This window comes from Nycticebus coucang, chromosome 10, assembly GCF_027406575.1.
Source record: "Nycticebus coucang isolate mNycCou1 chromosome 10, mNycCou1.pri, whole genome shotgun sequence".
Taxonomy (NCBI): Eukaryota; Metazoa; Chordata; class Mammalia; order Primates; family Lorisidae; genus Nycticebus; species Nycticebus coucang.
In genome coordinates, this window is record NC_069789.1 from 127,752,238 (window position 1) to 127,770,598 (window position 18,361).

At 47.7% G+C, this 18,361-nt stretch overlaps 1 protein-coding gene across 1 annotated transcript; it reads left to right on the forward strand.

The window, feature by feature from the left end:
- The first annotated feature begins 11,587 nt into the window (after positions 1–11,587).
- Positions 11,588–13,760, forward strand: LOC128596622 (major allergen I polypeptide chain 1-like). The gene is made up of 3 exons (XM_053606184.1): positions 11,588–11,648; positions 11,765–11,952; positions 13,631–13,760. Exons 1-3 carry the CDS (start codon positions 11,588–11,590, stop codon positions 13,658–13,660), a joined length of 279 nt encoding a protein of 92 aa, XP_053462159.1. The 3' UTR covers positions 13,661–13,760.
- The last annotated feature ends 4,601 nt before the right edge of the window (positions 13,761–18,361 follow it).

Sequence of the window (18,361 nt, forward strand, 5' to 3'; positions counted from 1 at the left end):
CCATCTATATTTTCTATTTTTAGTAGACACAGGGTCTTGCTATTGCTCAGGCTGGTGTTGAACTTGAAATCCTGAGCTAAAGGAATACACCTGTCTCAGCCTCCCAGAGCTAGGATTACAGGTGTGAGCCACTGCACCCAGCTGGAACTCTACTTTTCATTAAATTAGCACCAGCTGTGTGGGTGAGGTGTGGGGAGATGGCATTCATACCACTTAGCAGAAATGTTCTCCAGGGGAAGCTGGCAGTGTGCATCAAAAGACAGTAGCCCTTGATCTTGAACTTGATCCAAAATAAATACTAAAGGTCAGGCACAAAGACTTAGCTGCCGTATTATTTATGACCACATGATTTACAAAAGCAACATCCAGTAGGAAAACAGATGGGATTTTCTGAGAAATAGATCCTTTAAATCTCCCACATGTACCACAACAAATACATGTTACTTTGTAGAAAGAAAATGTTCAAGTCAGAGTCATATTTACTGTTCTTAAAAGGATGGCAAGGTCCTTACACAGAAAAAATTTTGAAAACCACTATCAAAGAGTGGATTTTGCTGGAGGCATCTATCTAGATTATGCCTCAATACACAGAGAGGTCATGGGATAGGAGCCTAACCTTTTCTAGTTCAGCCTTTTGGGGTCCCAGAGAACTGGGAATCCTGGAATGCAGGTGGGAAGGACTGGTGGAGGGGGAGGCACCCTGCTGCTTATTGCTTCCCGGGCTGAAAGCCCAGGATAGATTGGCATCTGTATAAAACCAGCCATCCCATTCAGCATGGAGCTCAACCTCCTTCTTTCAAATAACCCAACACTATCTCCCATCACTACCAACACAGAAAATCATTAATTTAGTCCACATCTGCCAACATAATAGCTCACTCCCTGCTCCAATGCCCTAAAGCAAAGTCTGTGCAAAACATCATTCCAGCCCCTCAGTTTGCATCACAAGGCACTGAGAAGAGGCTGAGAAAATTTTTTGTCAACCCTATAGAAGACAAGGGGAGTGGGGGCTATGACTAGGCAGACGTATGATGCCACAGATTCAACTGGTATCAAAAGGAGATAGCCAGGAAATTTGAAAGCACCGAAAGGAAAATGTTGTATAGTACACAAAAGAGCTGCTTGTCAATAAGAAACACAGTTGACCTCTCATCCAAAATCATGACTGTCAAAAAATATGGAATATATATTCAGGCCTGGCATGGTGGCTCCCACCTGTAATACTGGCATTCTGGGAGACCAAAGCAGGTGGATCACCTGAGCTCAGGAGTTTGAGACCAGCCTGAGCAAGAATGAGACCTCATATCCACTGAAAATAGAAAAAATAGCTGGGTGTTTTTGTGGGTGCTTGTACTCTATCTGGGAGGCTGACGCAAGAGGAAACTTCAGCTCAAAGGTCTAAGACTGCAGTGAGGTATGACACCTCAGCACTCTACCCAGGGTGACAGAGTGAGACTCTGTCTCAAAAAAACAACAAAGACTTTTTTTGTAATATCAGACACTAACTGTCCAGAGCAAGTTGATAACTCTGGGTTAGGGCTAGGTTAAGTTCTCCACAAGACTTCCCTCCTTCCAGATGCAGTCACAAGTGGAGGCCCAGCCTACCCATACTTCTGACCAACTAGATACAAATTTCTGGCCTCTCATGACTCCCTGATGTTTGATGGTTCACCAGATTCACTCACAAACTCAAAGAAAGAGCTATACAAAGAGGATACAAATAAGTCTAGGAGAGAGATAAGAGCATTCACGTCCCCTACCTGAAAAGTCCATGCATATCACCCTTCCAGCAGATCAATGTGTTCAACAACTAAAAAGCTCTACTCAGCCTCAGTGTCTACAGTTTTTATTGGGGTTTCATTATGTACATATGCATTCTATCACTGCACATATGGATAAGGTACATCTTCAGCCTTCTTCCCTCTCCAGAGCCCTATTCTCAATCTACCTAGAGGCCCACTGTGAGTCACCTCATTAACATAACAAGACACTTCTATCATGCAAAAAATTCCCAGAGCTGTTTACGCTTGGTGCCAGGACAAAACACAGATTTTCTTCAATGAGTAATTATGAAAAATTCTAATACTATATTGCTCTGTGTCCCTGTGAACCAGAACACCTGATGGATAACATATATGAGACAAAAGAGATGAGATTAAGTAATAATGCTTCATTCCTGACTTTGAATTGGAAGTATCAGTATAAACTCATTATGTACTTCATTCTTTAAAATAGGTGACATAGATGAATATCTCCATAATATAGATTAGATATAATGCAGCTTAAATAAAAGTAAAGTTTTGTGACCACCCAGGGCAAAATAGCAACACCCCATCACTAAAAGAAAATATTAAAAAATCAGGCAGCGCCTGTGGTTCAGTGAGTACAGCACCAGCCCCATATAGCGAGGATGGCAGGTTCAAACCAAGTCCCAGCCAAACTACAACAAAAAAATAGCCAAGTGTTGTGGCAGGTGCCTGTAGTCCCAGCTGCTCGGGAGGCTGAGGCAAGAGAATCACCCAAGCCCAAGAGCTGGAGGTTGCTGTGAGCTGTGATGCCATGTGAAATATGACAATGAAATATGACACTAGTATTTTGCATTGCATCTGTCAATCACTTTGGATAGTATGCACATTGTAGCAATGTTGATGCTACCAATCCTTGAGCAATGTATGTTTTTCCATTCGTCTGCATCCTCTGCAATTTCCTTCATAAGTGTTTTGTAGTTCTCCAGGTAGAGATCTTTCATCTCCTTGTTAAGTACATTCCTGGGTATTTTATTTTCTTTGTAGCTATTGTGAATGGTATTGAGGCTTTGATTTGGCTACCAGCTTGACTGTTACTAGTATATAGAAATGCTACTGATTTATGTTCATTGATGTTATAATCTAAGGCTTTGGTAAATTTATTTATCAATTCCAGGAGTCTCGTGGTGGAGTCTGGGGGTTTTCAGATACAAGATTCTGTCATCACTGCAGACTGACAGTTTGGCCTCCTCCTTCCTGATTTGGACACCCTGCATTTATTTTTCTTGCGTGATTGCTCCGGCTAGGACTTCCGGCACTATATTGAAAAAGTAGATGGCAGTGGCATATTAGTCTTCTTCCAGTCCTTGGGGGGAATATTTTCAACTCTTCCCCATTCAGCATGATGTTTGTTGTGGGTTTGTCATGTATGTCTTTGACAAGTTTGAGTAATGTTCCTTCTATGCCTAGTTTGTTGAGGGCTTTTATCATGAAAGTGTGCCGAATTTTGTCAAAGGCTTTCTTTGTATCTCTTGAGATGATCATATGGTGCAGTTACCCATGGGATGCTTTTGGAAATAGACTCTGAGGAGAGATAACAGCAGTTGTCCCAGGTGGTACATTCTAAAACTAAAATTTTTCTTTTTATGAGACATAGTCTCACGTTATCAGACTTGGTAGAGTGCTCTGGCATCATAGCTTACAGCAACCTCAAACGCTTGGGCTCAAGTGATCCTCTTGCCTCAGCCTCCCAAGTAGCTGGGACTACAGACAGCCACTGCAATACCCTGCATTGTTTTACAGATCAGATCTCACTCTTTCTCAGGCTGGTCTCAAACTCCTGAGCTCAAGGGATCCACCTGCCTCGGCCTCCCAGAGTGCTGGGAGATAGGTGGGAGCCACTGCACCGAGCTATAAAAAAGACCTCAATGCCTGAGCTCTTTCCATGATACTGGCATTCCTTAATGGTGAGTTTCTGTCATCGACTTCTTTAGTCCCTCTTCCCAGGCTGAGACTACTTGGTGTCCTGATCCCCATGGCAGAACTCATGAGCAGCAGTGTTACCGAGCATCCCTGCAGAAGGTTGGCATCCTCAGGAGACATCTAGCCAAGAAGTAGAAAATAGGGAATGACATTGGGAGGCCAAGAGGATTTGGGATGAGCCCGCCCAGTCACCTCCTGAGTTACTCAACAATTATCAGCCATATAAGAGACTACAGCCTTGCAACTATGAGAAAGGCCAGAGCCAGAGAAATCCTGCCTGTAGCTGCTCACACAATTTTTATTCTGCCAGACTCGTATAGCCTAGGGTGACACATATGTTATTGAGTCCTCATTTGACATTGTACAGCCTCATAAAGACAAACTTCCTTGCTCATGATCACAAAGCTAGCCGGTGGCAGGGACTTTCCCCACAGTCTCAGTGGCCATGTGTGTCATCTCTCCGCACACTCAGCCACATTCTGCTCCTCACACAACACACAGACACGGGGCACACCTCGCTGAGTTGCAAGTGTTTTTTTATTAGGGACAGCCTAACAAATACAGCATCAGGTGGGGACAGGTGTCTGGATTCCAGCTTCAGGTTCGATGGAGAGCAGGGCAGGAAGATGGTGCTCACGACAGCCATGAGTGGCAAAGATTCATCTCAAAAAAGGGTTCAGTTTGGAAGTACTTTTTTGATATCATCCTTTAGCTCTTTTCCTGTGAAGCTGAGGCATTCTGGACTAAAGGCAACAGAGCGCTGGAGAGAGAGGGGAAAGAGGTGGCTACAGGCAGGTAAACTCACAGCAGGGCTACCCAACCCCCACACAGCAGCATCCCACTCCTCATCCACAAGAATGAAAAGTTCCTCTCCATGATCTAGCTCTACCACCACAGGCCCACCCTGCCAGGGGGCTGCAGTCAGTCAAGCCAGGATGAGGATGGCTGCTCAACTATCCGAGCACAGATGTCAGGAAGGAGGCTGAACAACCACTCCAGCCAGGGAGGGAAGGAGATAAGAAGGTTCTGGAGGGGGGGCCCAAATGAGGGGCAAGGTGGCTCAGCCTGGTTTTCTGTGAAGCACCTAAGACCCATCTGTCAGATGCATGGAGGATAGAACGTGTACACATATGTCCTAAACAACTTCATGTGTCCTGTGTGCATAGATCAGCATAAGGAATTCTGTTACTTGAAAAACCTCTCATTTTGCAGAATCAGATACTCAAAATAAGAGCACTTTGGGGAAAATAGGGTGAGAGACAGACTATTCAAAATCTATAAAACTGTGGGACAAGAAAATAACAAAAGCAGCAAAAAGCTCATTAGTGGCCAGGCTGAAGTGGGAAGATTGCTTGAGGCCAGGAATTTAAGACCAGCCAAAGCTACATAGCAAGACCCATCTCTATAAGAATACAAAAACTTAGCTGGGTGCAGTAGCTCATGCCTGTAATCCTATCACTCTGGGAGAGCAAGGCAGGAGGGTCACTTGAGCTCAGGAGTTGAAGACAAGCCTGAGTAAGAGTGAGACCCCATCCCTTCAAAAATAGAAAAATTAACCACAAGTCATGGTGGGCACCTGTAATCCTAGCTACTTGGTGAGGCAGGAGGATCCCCTGAACCCAGGAGTTTGAGGTTGCAGTGAGTTATGATGATGCCACTGCACTCTGGCCCAAACAACAGAGCAAGACTCAGTCTCAGAAAAAAAATAAAAATAAAAAAGGTTCATCAGGAAATATAATGGATAATCCTGGTGAGCAGTGCCATGTAACTAAAAGCTGCCTCAGGCATCAAAATCATAGGGATAAATTCTGGCTTTTGCAGCCTGAGACAATAGAGATGGAAGTGGGACTCCATCTGAGCCAGTAGACTGGCCATCAGGGCGGCACCAGCAGAAGTGAAACTAGCCCATAAGCAGAGGTCTTACAAGGCCAGGGCCTTCTTCCTGGGAAGGGAATCCAAGGGCATATCCTCATTTTTAAAATTAGTCAGATAGAACTTACATGGCTCCCATCTGTGCAGGAGCTGAACTGACAACTTTCTTCGCTGACAAACGTTAGAAATTCTACTTCTGCTGTGTTAGCTCCCCTAGGAAAACAATCACAGGAGTCTCACGGGTATCCTTTCCCTGTTTACCAACTGTGTGTAAGCTAATTGGTGTCAGAGGAACAGGTGTAGCAGCAGAACAGTGTGGATGTGCAGGTGGCTTATTGTCACATATTATATGTCCTGAAGGTTGGAGCAGATTGTTGGCAGATCATGTGTGCTGTGTATCACATGATTGTCTGCTCTGTTAGTAGGTGGCACATTACAGTGTGCTGTGTGTGGAGTGGGCAGGGCAGGCATAAAGAGGAAGTTACCATGGTGACCACATCCAGTGTCTTGCCTGTCATACCCTCTTCATTGAAGCATTCCAGGAGGTTTTCAAAGGCTGCCCCTTCTGGTTCAGTGGCATTGAGCTTATTGAGGAAGCTGTCCAATAGGTTCTTGTCTCCAGTGACAAGTGCACCAAAGACTCCATAGAAAAGAGGGCAAGCTTCTGCTAAAAACACAAACAGCAAAACACCTCATTAGAAAGCAGCCAGAATCGGAGAGGTTGAGGTACTTCATGTCCCCAGTGTCTCCTGGGTGACTTCCTGCAGAGATGTGCCCTCTCCCAGGACTGCTGATGTCCCAGAGACGGCCCTTTCTAGGGGGCACTCCCAGAAGGAAGGAGCAGTGAAAGAGGCCAGAACTAGCAACCTCTCTGTCCCTGACCACTGCACCAGACACAACAGCCTGCTGTGCTTCTGACTTTCAAATAAACACCACTGTCCCCACTCATTCTCCCCACTGTGTGCTCAGCTGCCTGCAGGCCTCTCTCTCCCCACCGCTTTCTCCACTCAGGTCTTGTGAAGGCCCCCGGGGGGACAATCTCCCAGATGCTCCATAAATCCCTAGAAGCTGCTCTGAGATCTGGAAGGACAGAGGGAGATAGAGGACGGCGAGGTGTGAAAGGCCATCTGTTCCCTCCTTCCCACTCTCACCCGTCTTGAAGCTCAGCTCTCCGGTCACCAGCAAGGCCAGCATAAGCATTGCCCCCTTCATGGTGCTGGCTGCTAGAAGGCTCTGCTCAGGGCAGGGTTTCTGCTGCCTTATAAACTGCTGGCTCCCTGAGACTAGCCCATGCCCCTTCCAGGAGCTCCAAATGCCTTTGGGCTGTGCTAAGGAACATGTGACACCTTTAGGCCCATCTCAGGAGCAAACCTCCTAGAGATGGTTGTCCTAATGCTGTTGACTTTTGGAAAGAAGAGGTTGTATCGTTCCCAAAAAGCAAAGACCTGAGCATTCTCAGGTCGACAAATACTGTGCTGTCCCAGCCACAAATGTCATCTCTGCCTCCTGGCCACATACTTCCCCACCTATCCTGGCTCTAACGCAGTACTCTCCACAAATGGACAAATGAAAGCCACACAAGGAGTCGAGGACAAGTCTGTGTTACTATAGGTGGCCAAAAGATCATCTAGAAAACTGACCTTTGCCTGAGTTAAAGACCTGGGGATAAGAATGGAGATCTGGAATTGACAGGGGCCCCTTGAACATCTTAACAGCTGCCATCTCTGGATCGGACCCCAAGGACAGATGGGTCCATCTTTTGGTTCTGAGTCACTCTATGCCAGGGAATTGCTAGGACTTGTGGCCACTTGTTTTCTTCCTCAGGGTCTGGTAATGCTCTCCTTTCCCTACCAACTGGATCATGCCACCAGCTTCCCTATCACACTATAGGGAGCTAATCCCTGGCCCCTTCTTGACTCCTGTGGCTCTAGCATTGTCCCTTCTCCAGGTTGTCTTACACTTCTCCATCAGTAAAGACAGTCCAAAAGGGGCTGGACCTACATAGCCCATCCAGTAACATCAGCAGAACCCCCTAAAGTGTCCACATCCCTACCAGCCACTGTGGGCCAGAGCTCGGTAGACTAGAGTTCCAGGTCAACCAGAGGTGACACTTTCTCTGCTTAGCCTCTCAGGAACTCAACTCAATCTTCTACCCTAGGAAAACCATTTGTAGCAGTAGGAAGACGGAAAAGTTCCAGGTGGTCAAATCTGGGACAGTATGAGCATCAAAATAAACGGCATATTATTGGATTGTAAGCCAGAGTGTAAAATGATACATGGTTAGCCCTCTGCATCTGTGTGTCCCACAGCTGTGGATTCAACCAATTTTAGATTGAAAATATTTGGGGGAAAAAAAAGTATTGGGGGGGAGGGGCAGAAGTCTACAAAGTTCCAAAACCCTAGGGTGGCACCTGTGGCTCACTGAGTAGGGTGCTGCCCCATATACCCAGGGTGGTGGGTTCAAACCCAGCCTCAGCCAAACTGCAACAAAAAAATAGCCGGGCAGCTACTTGGGAGGAGGAGGAAGGAGAATCGCCTAAGCCCAGGAGTAGGAGGTTGCTGTGAGCTGTGACACCACTGAACTCTATCGAGGGTGACAAAGTGAGACTCTGTCTCAAAATTCCAAAACCCTAAACTTGAATTTCTTGTGCACAAAGTGCTGTGTTTGATGTCATGTGAATGAGGGGGAGGACGTGCCCAGGCGACATGGGAAAGCCGCTCATGCGCGCAGACGGAAGGGCCTAAGCGTCTGTGGATGTTGTTATCTGTGCAGTCCTCCTGCACCACATCCCCCACGAATACCAACGGGGGCTGAATGTGAGTCCATCCTGCAGCCAGATGGAGATAGAAATAAATGATTGAATAAACAAGCAGAGACGAAGAGACAAACGTTCCTTACAGAAGAATTCCCAGACTATCTGTAGACATTCCCTTCCCCCTTAAGAGTGGGCTAGACATTTCCAAAGAAAAGAGTAGAGAAAGGGGAGAACAGAAAGGGTCTGGGAATGCTCCCATTCTTTCCCACCAACTGGATCATTCCACCAGCTTCCCTGGTGCGTGGCAAAGATAATATTAATCAAGGGGTAAGTGATAACCAGTGATGAGACATGGATATCGCACACACCCTGATACCATGTGACGAGAAAGACAATTTCTGTGGTGTCTTCCCCGAAATCCTAACCCCAGTGTAAATTATGAGGAAAACTCAGACAGACTCAGCTTGGTGTACTTTCTACAACACCTGGCCTGTCCTCCTGAAGATGGCTAAGGCCATAAAATACAAGGAAAGACTAAGACTGTCACAGAGCAGATGGCATGGTGGACACCTGGCAGCTGCACTCAGTGCTGGAGCCTCTCGGCCAAGAGCAGTTACCGGATGCGAGTCCTGTTTGACGCTGGGTTCCAGTCCAGATCAAAAAATGTATGTACTCCCTCTGACTCTGGGACACCAGCAAACCTTACTCTGTCACTGAGAGTAAAGGTCGGGCAAGGGCCTCCAGCAAAAAAAAATACGTAAATAACTGCTTAATTCTGACATGACAAAGCACTGACAACTTCCACTCTATTGAATACCAATCAATTTTATAAGTACCTATTGTGCAAGTGTATATATTGGATTTTTGCCTTTTTTTTTTTTTTTTTAAACACAGCGTCAAGCTGTCACCCTCGGTAGAGTGCTCTGGCATCACAGCTCTCAGCAACCTCCAATCCTTGGGCTTAAGCGATTCTCTTGCTTCAGCCTCCCAAGTAAGTGGGAGTGCAAGTGCCTGCCACAACGCCCGGCTATTTTTTGTTTGCACTTGTCATTGCTGTGTGAAAGGCCGTGGCTGGATTCCAAGACACCAGCTCTGGTGTATGTGGCTGGCACCTTAGCCGCTTGAGCTACAGGCACTGAGCCTATATGTATACTTTTTCTTCTTTATAGACTCCAGAGAATTTGGCTATCCCTTCAATTTATCTCACATTTATGGAACACTCACTGTGGGGTTCCCTGTCCTATTTCTGGAGACACAGCAGCAGGAGCAGCAAGGCCTTTACTGTCCTAGACCTCAGCATACACACCTACGAGGGAGCCAGACCGCAGTTTGAGACCACCCTGGGCAAGAGCAAGACCCCATCTCTACTAAAAATGGAAAAACTAGCTGGGCTTTGTGGTGGGCGCCTGTAGTCACAGCTACTCTGGAGGCTGAAGCAAGAGTAAGAGGGAGAGACCATCCACACATGACGGGAAGTGGTGTGGAGGAAGGGGAGGGAGGACAGAGGACGCTGTGTAGGAGATGGGGAAGGCCTTTTATTGTAAGGGGTCAAGAATTTAGATCAGTCTCTCTCAGAAGATGATTTTCGTTTTGTGTTTGTTTGAGACAGAGTCTCAGTTGCCCTGGGTACATGCTGTGGAGTCACCATAGCTCATAGAAACCTCAAACTGCTGGGCTCAAGTGATCCTCCTGCCTCAGCCTCCTGAGCAGCTGGGACTACAAGTGCCGCCACAATGCCCACTAGTTGTTCTATTTCTAGTAGAGATGGGTCTCACTCTTGCTCAGGCTAATCTTGAACTCCTGAGCTCAAGGGATCCACCTGCCTCGGCCTCCCAGAGTGTTGGGCTTACAGGCATGAGCCACTTCACTGCCTCTCGTCCATAAGGTGATATTTGAAGAGAATGAGGGGGAGTCCCTGAGGAATTGGGGCGTGTGGATCTCACAGCCAGTTGGAGAAGGAGCATCTCAGGCACCAGACACAGCACACACAAAGGCCCTGCTACAGGAGCAGGCTTGGCCTGAAACAGAAAGGAAGCCAGTAGGGTGGTGCCTGTAGCTCACTGGGTAGGGTACCAGCAACATACACCAAGGATGGCTGTTCGATCCTTGCCCCAACCAGATGAGAAACAAAAATGACAACTGCAAAATAAAAGGAAGGAAGGAAGCCAAGGAGGGAAGGGAGGATGTTGGGGTGAGCTCAGAAAGGCCTCGGGGCTGAGACATGGGACCAGCACATCACACACGGCAGTGGGCTGCAGAAAGATGCTTGGCTTTTGCTCTGGACAGATGGTGTTGTGAACTCCATTCTCTTGAATTCACAGTGATAGAGTAAGGTTTGCTGGTACCACAGAGACAAAAGGAAGATGGACACTTTTTGGTACTGGTTAGAACCCTCCACCAAACAGGGTTCACAGTCGTCACTGCTCTAGGCCAAGAGGCACCAGCACTGAGCTACAGCTGCCTGGTGTTCACCATGTCCTCTGCTCTGTGACAGTTTCTTAGTCTTTCCTTGTTTTTTTATGGCCTTGGCCATCATGGAACTCAAAAAGAGAAGTAGGTGGGGGAGATCATAAATTCCCTTCCCATTTGAGGTGCCCTCCCAGCCCAGGTGGCAGGACTCAGTTAAAAGACAGGTACAGCTGCAGACCCAGTAAGCACAGGAGCCAAATCCAGACTCCAGAAACAAACAGGCTGGCTCACAGGAGGCCATGTGGCAGATTTGGGACACAGACCCACCAGGGGCCTGATCATGTGGCCTACCCTTGACGCTTCCTAAAGCTTCCTAAGTGAGACCCTTAGCAAAAGCCCTAAGTTTCCTGAAAAATCCATAAAGTCCTCACCAGACTATCTTCAAGGTCACATCCATATGTGACAAGCTCACATGGGCCATCACTCAGGAGGCCTGATTTGGGAGCCCTCTGTCCATTTCTCCAGTCAAGTTGTCCGTTGGTTCTTCCCTTTGGCTTCCCATGTCACCTGATCCTCAGAAAAAGCCCTGGGAGAGGGAGAGAGAATGAGCCAACCCCTCTGTTGACTCAGGACTTACCCTCTTCCTGCCAACACAAATTCTCCCTTAACAGCCTCAGGCAGTTAGGGTTATGGCCTAGGTGGGGCCTGGAGGTGCCTCCTAGAACAAGAAGTCCTGGACACAGGCCCCTCCCTGCCCCACTGGGGGACCCAGGACAGTATAAAGGGCCCCAGGGTGAGGAGGGAGTACCTGCCGCCCGCACCATGAAGCTGGCTACTGCTTTCCTGCTGCTCTGCGCAGCCTCGCTCCTGCTCTCAGGCGCAAGTGGGTGCCTGGGGACATGGTTTCCCTGGGGCATCCTGAGCAGGCTGGGAGGGGAAGGATGGCTGGGTTCTGATGGACATCTTTCCAGGGTGAGTCAGTCTGTCTTTGTGTTCTAGATTGTGACATATGCCCAGCTGTGGAGAAGCATGCTAACCTCTTCCTGAAGGGAAACACTGATGAATTTCTCAATTATGCGAAAAATTTTGTAAAATCCTCTGCAGTATTGGAAAATGCTAAGCAACTGAAGATGTGTTCCGACAATAAACTGACAGAAGAGGATAAGGATAATGTCCAGTCTGGGCTGGTGAGTACCACCGGGTGTGTCTGCACCCCAGTGCCGGCCAGGGGCTCTGCTCAGCCCAGGTCTCATCCTCCTCCCCACCACGGCCCTTCCCTGGGAATCTGGGAGGGAAAAGAAACACATGAACCAGTAGATACAGGGAATCCAGCAGACAACAGTGTAGGTGGGGAAGGGCCAGGAAGGGAGATTCCATCCAGCCATTGAGCTCCGCAGCTGGCTAAGGCTGGTCAGCTTAGCAGGGGCCACGTGGGAACCTCCAGCATCTCCCCTCTCCGCAGCACAACCTGACCTCTGATTCAGCTCCTCAGCTTTGACCTCTCTGACTCCAGCAATCAAGCCTAGACCTCTATTCAACCATTAGAACTGTATTCGGGTGGTGCCTGTGTCTCAGAGGGTAGGGCGCCCGCCGCATATACTGAAGGTGGCGTGTTCAAACGCAGCCCCAGCCAAACCGTAACAAAAAGTAGCAGGGCAGGGGCCGCACCTGTGGCTTAAAGGAGTAGGGCGCCGACCCCATATACCAGTGGTGGCAGGTATAAACTCAGCCCTGGCCAAAACACTACAAAAAAAAAAAAAAGAAAAGAAAAGTAGCTGGGCATTGTGGCGGGTGCCTATTTTCCCAGCTATTTGAGAGACTCAGGGGAGAGAATTGCCTAAGCAAGAGAATCGCCTAAGCCCAGGACTAGGAGTTTGTGGTGAGCTGTGATGTCAAGGCACTCTACTGAGGGCCATAAAGTAAGACCCTGTCTCTAAAAAAACAAACAAACAAAAAAAAACAATTGGGACCCATCCCCTCTTCAAATATTGGCTCCTTAGCTCTGCACATGTAGCTCAGCAGCTAGGGCACCAACCACATACACCGGACCTAGCGGGTTTGAAGCCGGCCCAGGTCTGCTAAAAAGAAATGACAGCTACAACAACAAAATAGCCAGGTGTTATGGTGGGCCCCTGTAGTCTCACCTACTGGGAGGTTCAGGCAAGAGAATCCCTTAATTCCAAGAGTTTGAGGTTGCTGTTAGCTGTGACACCATGGCACTCTATCCAGGGCAACATAATGAGATTGTCTCCAAAAAAAAAAAAAACCTGTTCCTTCCTTTATTCCACCCCTCATGACCCCTCCTCCATTTCCCCTTCCCAGAAAATATTCATTTCTTTATTATTCCCTGGATCCCAAGGAGCCATCCTGTGGCTCACATGCCAGGAGAGGAGGCATCTCTAAAAGCCTCCCCGCCTGTCCTCTCAAGGCCTGGACCACCCCTCATAGAGTCAAAGTGAGTCCTCTCTCTGTTGCCCCCGGAGTTGGTGGGGAAAAGTTGCTGCTTCACCCACAAGTGTCCAAGGGGCAGAAGTAGGAAGGGAACTGGGAACAGTTCATTCCTGGAGGCTTACAGGTGCCCAGACTCACCAGGTCCTCCTCAGCAGCCACCAACACTGGCTGCCCCTCCTCTTCTTTTTGTTCCTTTGCAAGGAGCTTTCCAAGACTTCTCAGGCACAAGGTGGGCTACTCTCATGGTGCAGAAGATTGGAAGGAACCCCCCTTTACCTGCTCAAATCCAAAAGGCACAATCCAGATGAGGCTGCAAGCCCCTTCTCAGGAAGTGTCTGAGGAGTGCTCAGTGCAAACTCCATGTCTCTTTTTGCCCCTGAAGCCTCACCAACTTTCCTGATCTTCTCTTTGTAGGACAAAATATACTCAAGCAATTTTTGTTAAGAGAGCTGTCTTTGTCAGAAGACCCGAGGGAGCCACAGGCCTGACCACTAAATAGTCTTAGCAACCCGCCATACCCAGCTGTCTAACGAGAGGATTCCAGCAATAAAAACCTTGCAATTCATAGAAGAGTGCTTACTCCTTGGACTAGAGATTGGGCTTTCCTAGGGATGGTGGTGGGGGCCACAGTAGGGACACCAGGGTGACATCCAACTGCAGCTGGATTTGAATGCTGTCAGATGTTGTTCCTCCCCTGAATTTGACAGGTGGTAGGCATCATGGGATGACAATCACAACGGCCAGAGTGCCTGATCATTTCCATGAACCAGGAGCCACAGGTCACACACATTATCTAGCAGATTTTAGTCTCCCAGCACTTTGACAGATGGAAGTAATCGTTCGAGTCTTAGGAGTGAGAATCTGGGAGGGAGGGGAAAGAAACGCACGAGTGTGGAGACAGAGGGGATGGTGCAGACACCAACAGTGTGGGTGAGGAAGGGCCAGAAGGGAGACTCAGTCCAGGGGTTAAAGTGTCTGCTGAAGACCACATGGCTTCTGGGCACCAGAATCGCCTCCACCACCTACTCCTGGGGAGACAAGCTGGCTGATGCCGTGTGGCCCTGTATGTACTATAGTCCTCCTCTGGGCCTCTGATTCCCAGCAGGGGTGTCGTAAGACCAAAGTAAAATAATGGATGAGAAGGAGTCCCTGAATCAAGTGCCAGACAGAAGAAAAGAACAATAGGCCAAGGTACAAGTGCAATGCTAGCACTCTGGGAGGCTGAGGTGGGTGGATTGCCTCTGACCAGCCTGACCAAGTGTGCGACCCCATCTCTACTAAAAATGGAAAAACTATCCAGGCATTGTGGCAGATATCTGTACTCCCAGCTACTCCCAAAGCTGAGACATGAGGATCACTTGAGCCCAGGAGTTTGAAGTTGCTGTGAGCTGATGACACCACGGCACTCTACGCAGGGTGACAGAGTAAGACAGAGTCTAAAAAAATAAAAGAAGTGTAGGCTCAGCGTCGTTAGCACAGTGGTCATGGTGCCAGCCACATACACCGAGGCTGGAGGGTTTGAACCCATCCAGGGCCACTGCAACAAAATATCAGCCAGGCATTGTGGCAGGATATTATAGCCCCCAGCTACTGGGAGGTTGAGGCAAGAGAATCACTTAAGCCCAGGAGTTTGAGGGTGCTCCATGCTATGATGCCACAGCACTCTACCGAGGGCAACACAGTGAGACTCCATCTCAAAAAAAAAAAAAAAAGTGTAGAATGTACCATGACCAAGAAGTCACCTATCATGCCTCGTTTATCCTGACATCAACCACCCATTGTGGACTTAGCTGCTTCACAGGTCTCATGCACAGAGTGGAGACCCAGGGCCCTCCTGTGGCTCTGCTGCATTGTAGTGACTCCTGAGCCTCTCTCAGGCCCCACCACCACTCCCAGCCTCCTCTCAGCCTGGCCCCCACTGTCTCTCTTATAGCTCCATCACAGCCCACTGAGAGCTGCCCTGGAAGACCCTTCTGGGCAAACACCACACAGGGCTCTACCCCAGAGGTGTCTCTCTAAGATCCCATGCTAAAGAGACTATGTGAGGCCCCCACAAGTGACTGAGGAACAGCCAATTCTCTTTTTGTGTGCATGTTGTGGGAGAAGCAGGGGAAGCCTGATCAGCTTACCCAGAGTAAAACCCAGCTCTTTGTCTGAGTTGAGGCTCCAACTCCCCGAGGTCAGAGGTTACTTTAAGTGGAGGACTCCTGGCTGCGCACAGTGGCTCACACCTGTAATCTTAGCACTCTGGGAGGCTGAGGCGGGTAGAACCTTTGAGCTTAGGAGTTGAACACCAGCCTCAGCAAGAGCTGGTGAAAGCCACCAAGCAGTGGTTTTACTTGTAAATGCTGAAGATGCAAATGTTTGAGAAGGGAAGATATCAGCCAGTGGGGGAACTGCCTCCACAGCAGAGGTGAACTCCTGTGGGCTTTGGTGAAAGCTGGTGGGGTTTCTATGATCTTTTCTAAAAATCTGGCTCTACTAAAAATAGAAAAAGTAGCCTGGAGTTCTGGGGGGCAGCTATAGTCCCAGATAATCTTGAGGCAAAGGCAGGAGGATGGCTTGAGACAAAGGGTTTGAGGTTGCTGTAAGCTATGACATCACAGCACTCCACTCAGGTTGACAGAGTGAGACTCTGTCTCAAAAGAATTAAAAAATAAGTTAAAAATTTTTTTAAATGGTACATATAGTTTGGCGCCCATAGCAGAGTGGTTATGGCACCAGGCACATAAACTGAAGCTGGCAGGTTCAAAATCAACCTGGGCTAGTTAAACAACAATGACAACTGCAACAACAAAAAAAAGATGGGGGCAGAGCCTGTGGCTCAACGGGTAGTGCATCGGCCCCATATACTGAGGGTGGTGGGTTTGAACCCAGCCCCGACCAAACTGCAACAAAAAATACCCAGGCATTGTGGCAGGCGCTTACAGTTCCAGCTACTTGGGAGGCTGAAGCAAGAGTATCACCTATGCCCAGGAGTTGGAGGTTGCTGTGAGCTGTGACACCACCGCACTCTGCCAAGGGCGACAAAGTGAAACTCTGTCTCAAAAACAAAAAAAAAAGGTAGATAATATATACGCTCAACAAGAACACTTACTAGGGCCTCACGCAGCTTTAGGTCTCCTTTTCACTGCTTGAGGACCTGTGCTAAACAAAACTGAATGTTGTACGTATCTCTCCCCTGATTTTGCTACTATACAAAGATAAACTCCATTAAATTTAATTTGTTTAAAATGTTACTGTTTGTCGAGACAGATGCCCTGGGTAGAAGTCTTGGTGTCAAGTTCACAGCAACCTCAAACTTGTGTATTCAAGTGATCATCCTGCCTCAGCCTCCTGAGTACCTGGGACTAAAGGCACCTGCCAAAATGCCCATCTATTTTTTCTATTTTTAATAGACATGGGATCTTGCTATTGCTCAGGCTGGTCTTGAACTTGAACTCATGAGCTCAAGGAATGCTCCTGTCTCAGCCTCCCAGAGAGCTGGGATTACAGATGTGACCCACTGCACCCAGCTGGAACTCTACTTTTCATTAAATTTGCACCAGCTTGGTATGTGAGGTGTGGGGCAATGCCCTTCATATTAGTGATGAGAATACCACTTAACAGAAATGGACTCATGGGGGAAGCTGCCAATATGCATCAAAAGACAGTAGCCCTTGATCTTGAACTTGATTAAAAGTAAATAATAAAGATCAGGCACAAAGACTTAGCTGCTGTATTATTTATGAACACATGATTTACAAAAGCAACATCCAGTAGGAAAACAGATGGGATTTTCTGAGAAATAGATCATTTAAAACTCCCAAATGTACCACAATGAATACATGTTGCTTTCTAGAAAGAAAATGTTCAAGTAAGAGTCATATTTACTATTCTTAAAAGGATGCAAGGTCTTTACACTGAAAAAGTTTGAAAACTACTGTGATAGAGTGGATTTTGTGAGAGGCATCTCTCTAGATAATGCCTCAATACACAGAAAGGTCATGGGGTAGGAGCCTAACCTTTTCCAGTTCATCCTTTCAGGGTCCCAGAGAACTGGGAGTCCTGGAATGTGGGTGAGAAGGGCTGGTGGAGGGGGAGGAACCCTGCTGCTTATTGCTTCCCAGGCTGAAACCCCAGGATAGATTGGCATCTGTATAACACCAGCCTTCCTCTTCAGCACGGAGCTCAAGTTCCTTCTTTCAAATAACCCAACACTATCTCCCATCACTACCAACATAGAAAATCAATAATTTAGTCCACATCTGCCGACGTAATAGCTCACTCCCTGCCCCAATGCCCTAAAGAAAAGCCTTTGCAAACCATCACTCCAGCCCCTCAGTTTGCCACACAAGGCACCGAGAAGAGGCTGAGAAAATTTTTTGTAAGTCCTATAGAAGACGAGGGGAGTGGAGGCTATGACTAAGCAGACGTATGATGCCACAGATTCAATTGGCATCAAAAGGAGATAGCCAGGAAGTTTGAAAGCACTGAAAGGAAAATGGTGTATAGTACACAAAGCGGTGTTTCTCCATAAGAAACACACCTGACTTCTCATCCAAAATCATGACTGTCAAAAAATATGGAATGCATATTCAGGCCTGGCATGGTGGCTCACAACTGTAATCCTAGCCTTCTGGGAGGCCAAAGCAGGTGGTTCACCTGAGGTCAGGAGGTTGAGACCAGCCTGAGCAGGAGTGAGACCTCATATCTACTAAAAATAGAAAAAATAGCTGGGTGTTTTGGTGGATGCTTGTAGTCCCAGCTACTTGGGAGGCTGAGGCAAGAGGATACTTGAGTCCCAAGGTCTAAGATTTCTGTGAGGTATGACACCTCAGTGCTCTACCCAGGGTGACACAGTGAGACTCTATAGGCAGAAAGCCTATAAATAAGCCTTTAAGTGGTTCCATTTTGTGAAGGCCAGTTTGAAGTCTTTTGTGAGTTAGAAAGGAAAAAACCTGGATAGAACTCCACATGTGGCTAAAGGCCTGGTCCTGTAGAAGAAATTAAGTGCCTGACTTTCTGGGGCAGGCCTCCAGGCAGTTACCTATATATCTCAGGAATTTCCAGACTACTCCCTAAAGATGAATGACTGCCTCCAGATGGTCTGTTAAAGGCCAAGCATTCTAACAGTTTATTCCCCCAGAACCTTATTTTCTGGTT

What these genes read in the sequence shown, in the direction of transcription:
- LOC128596622 (XM_053606184.1), top strand. Translation starts at nt 11,588, where the DNA reads ATGAAGCTGGCTACTGCTTTCCTGCTGCTCTGCGCAGCCTCGCTCCTG. An exon ending in GCTCCTGCTCTCAGGCGCAA is followed by an intron (nt 11,649 to 11,764) that starts GTGGGTGCCTGG and finishes TTTGTGTTCTAG; the next exon opens with ATTGTGACATATGCCCAGCT. An exon ending in ATAATGTCCAGTCTGGGCTG is followed by an intron (nt 11,953 to 13,630) that starts GTGAGTACCACC and finishes TTCTCTTTGTAG; the next exon opens with GACAAAATATACTCAAGCAA.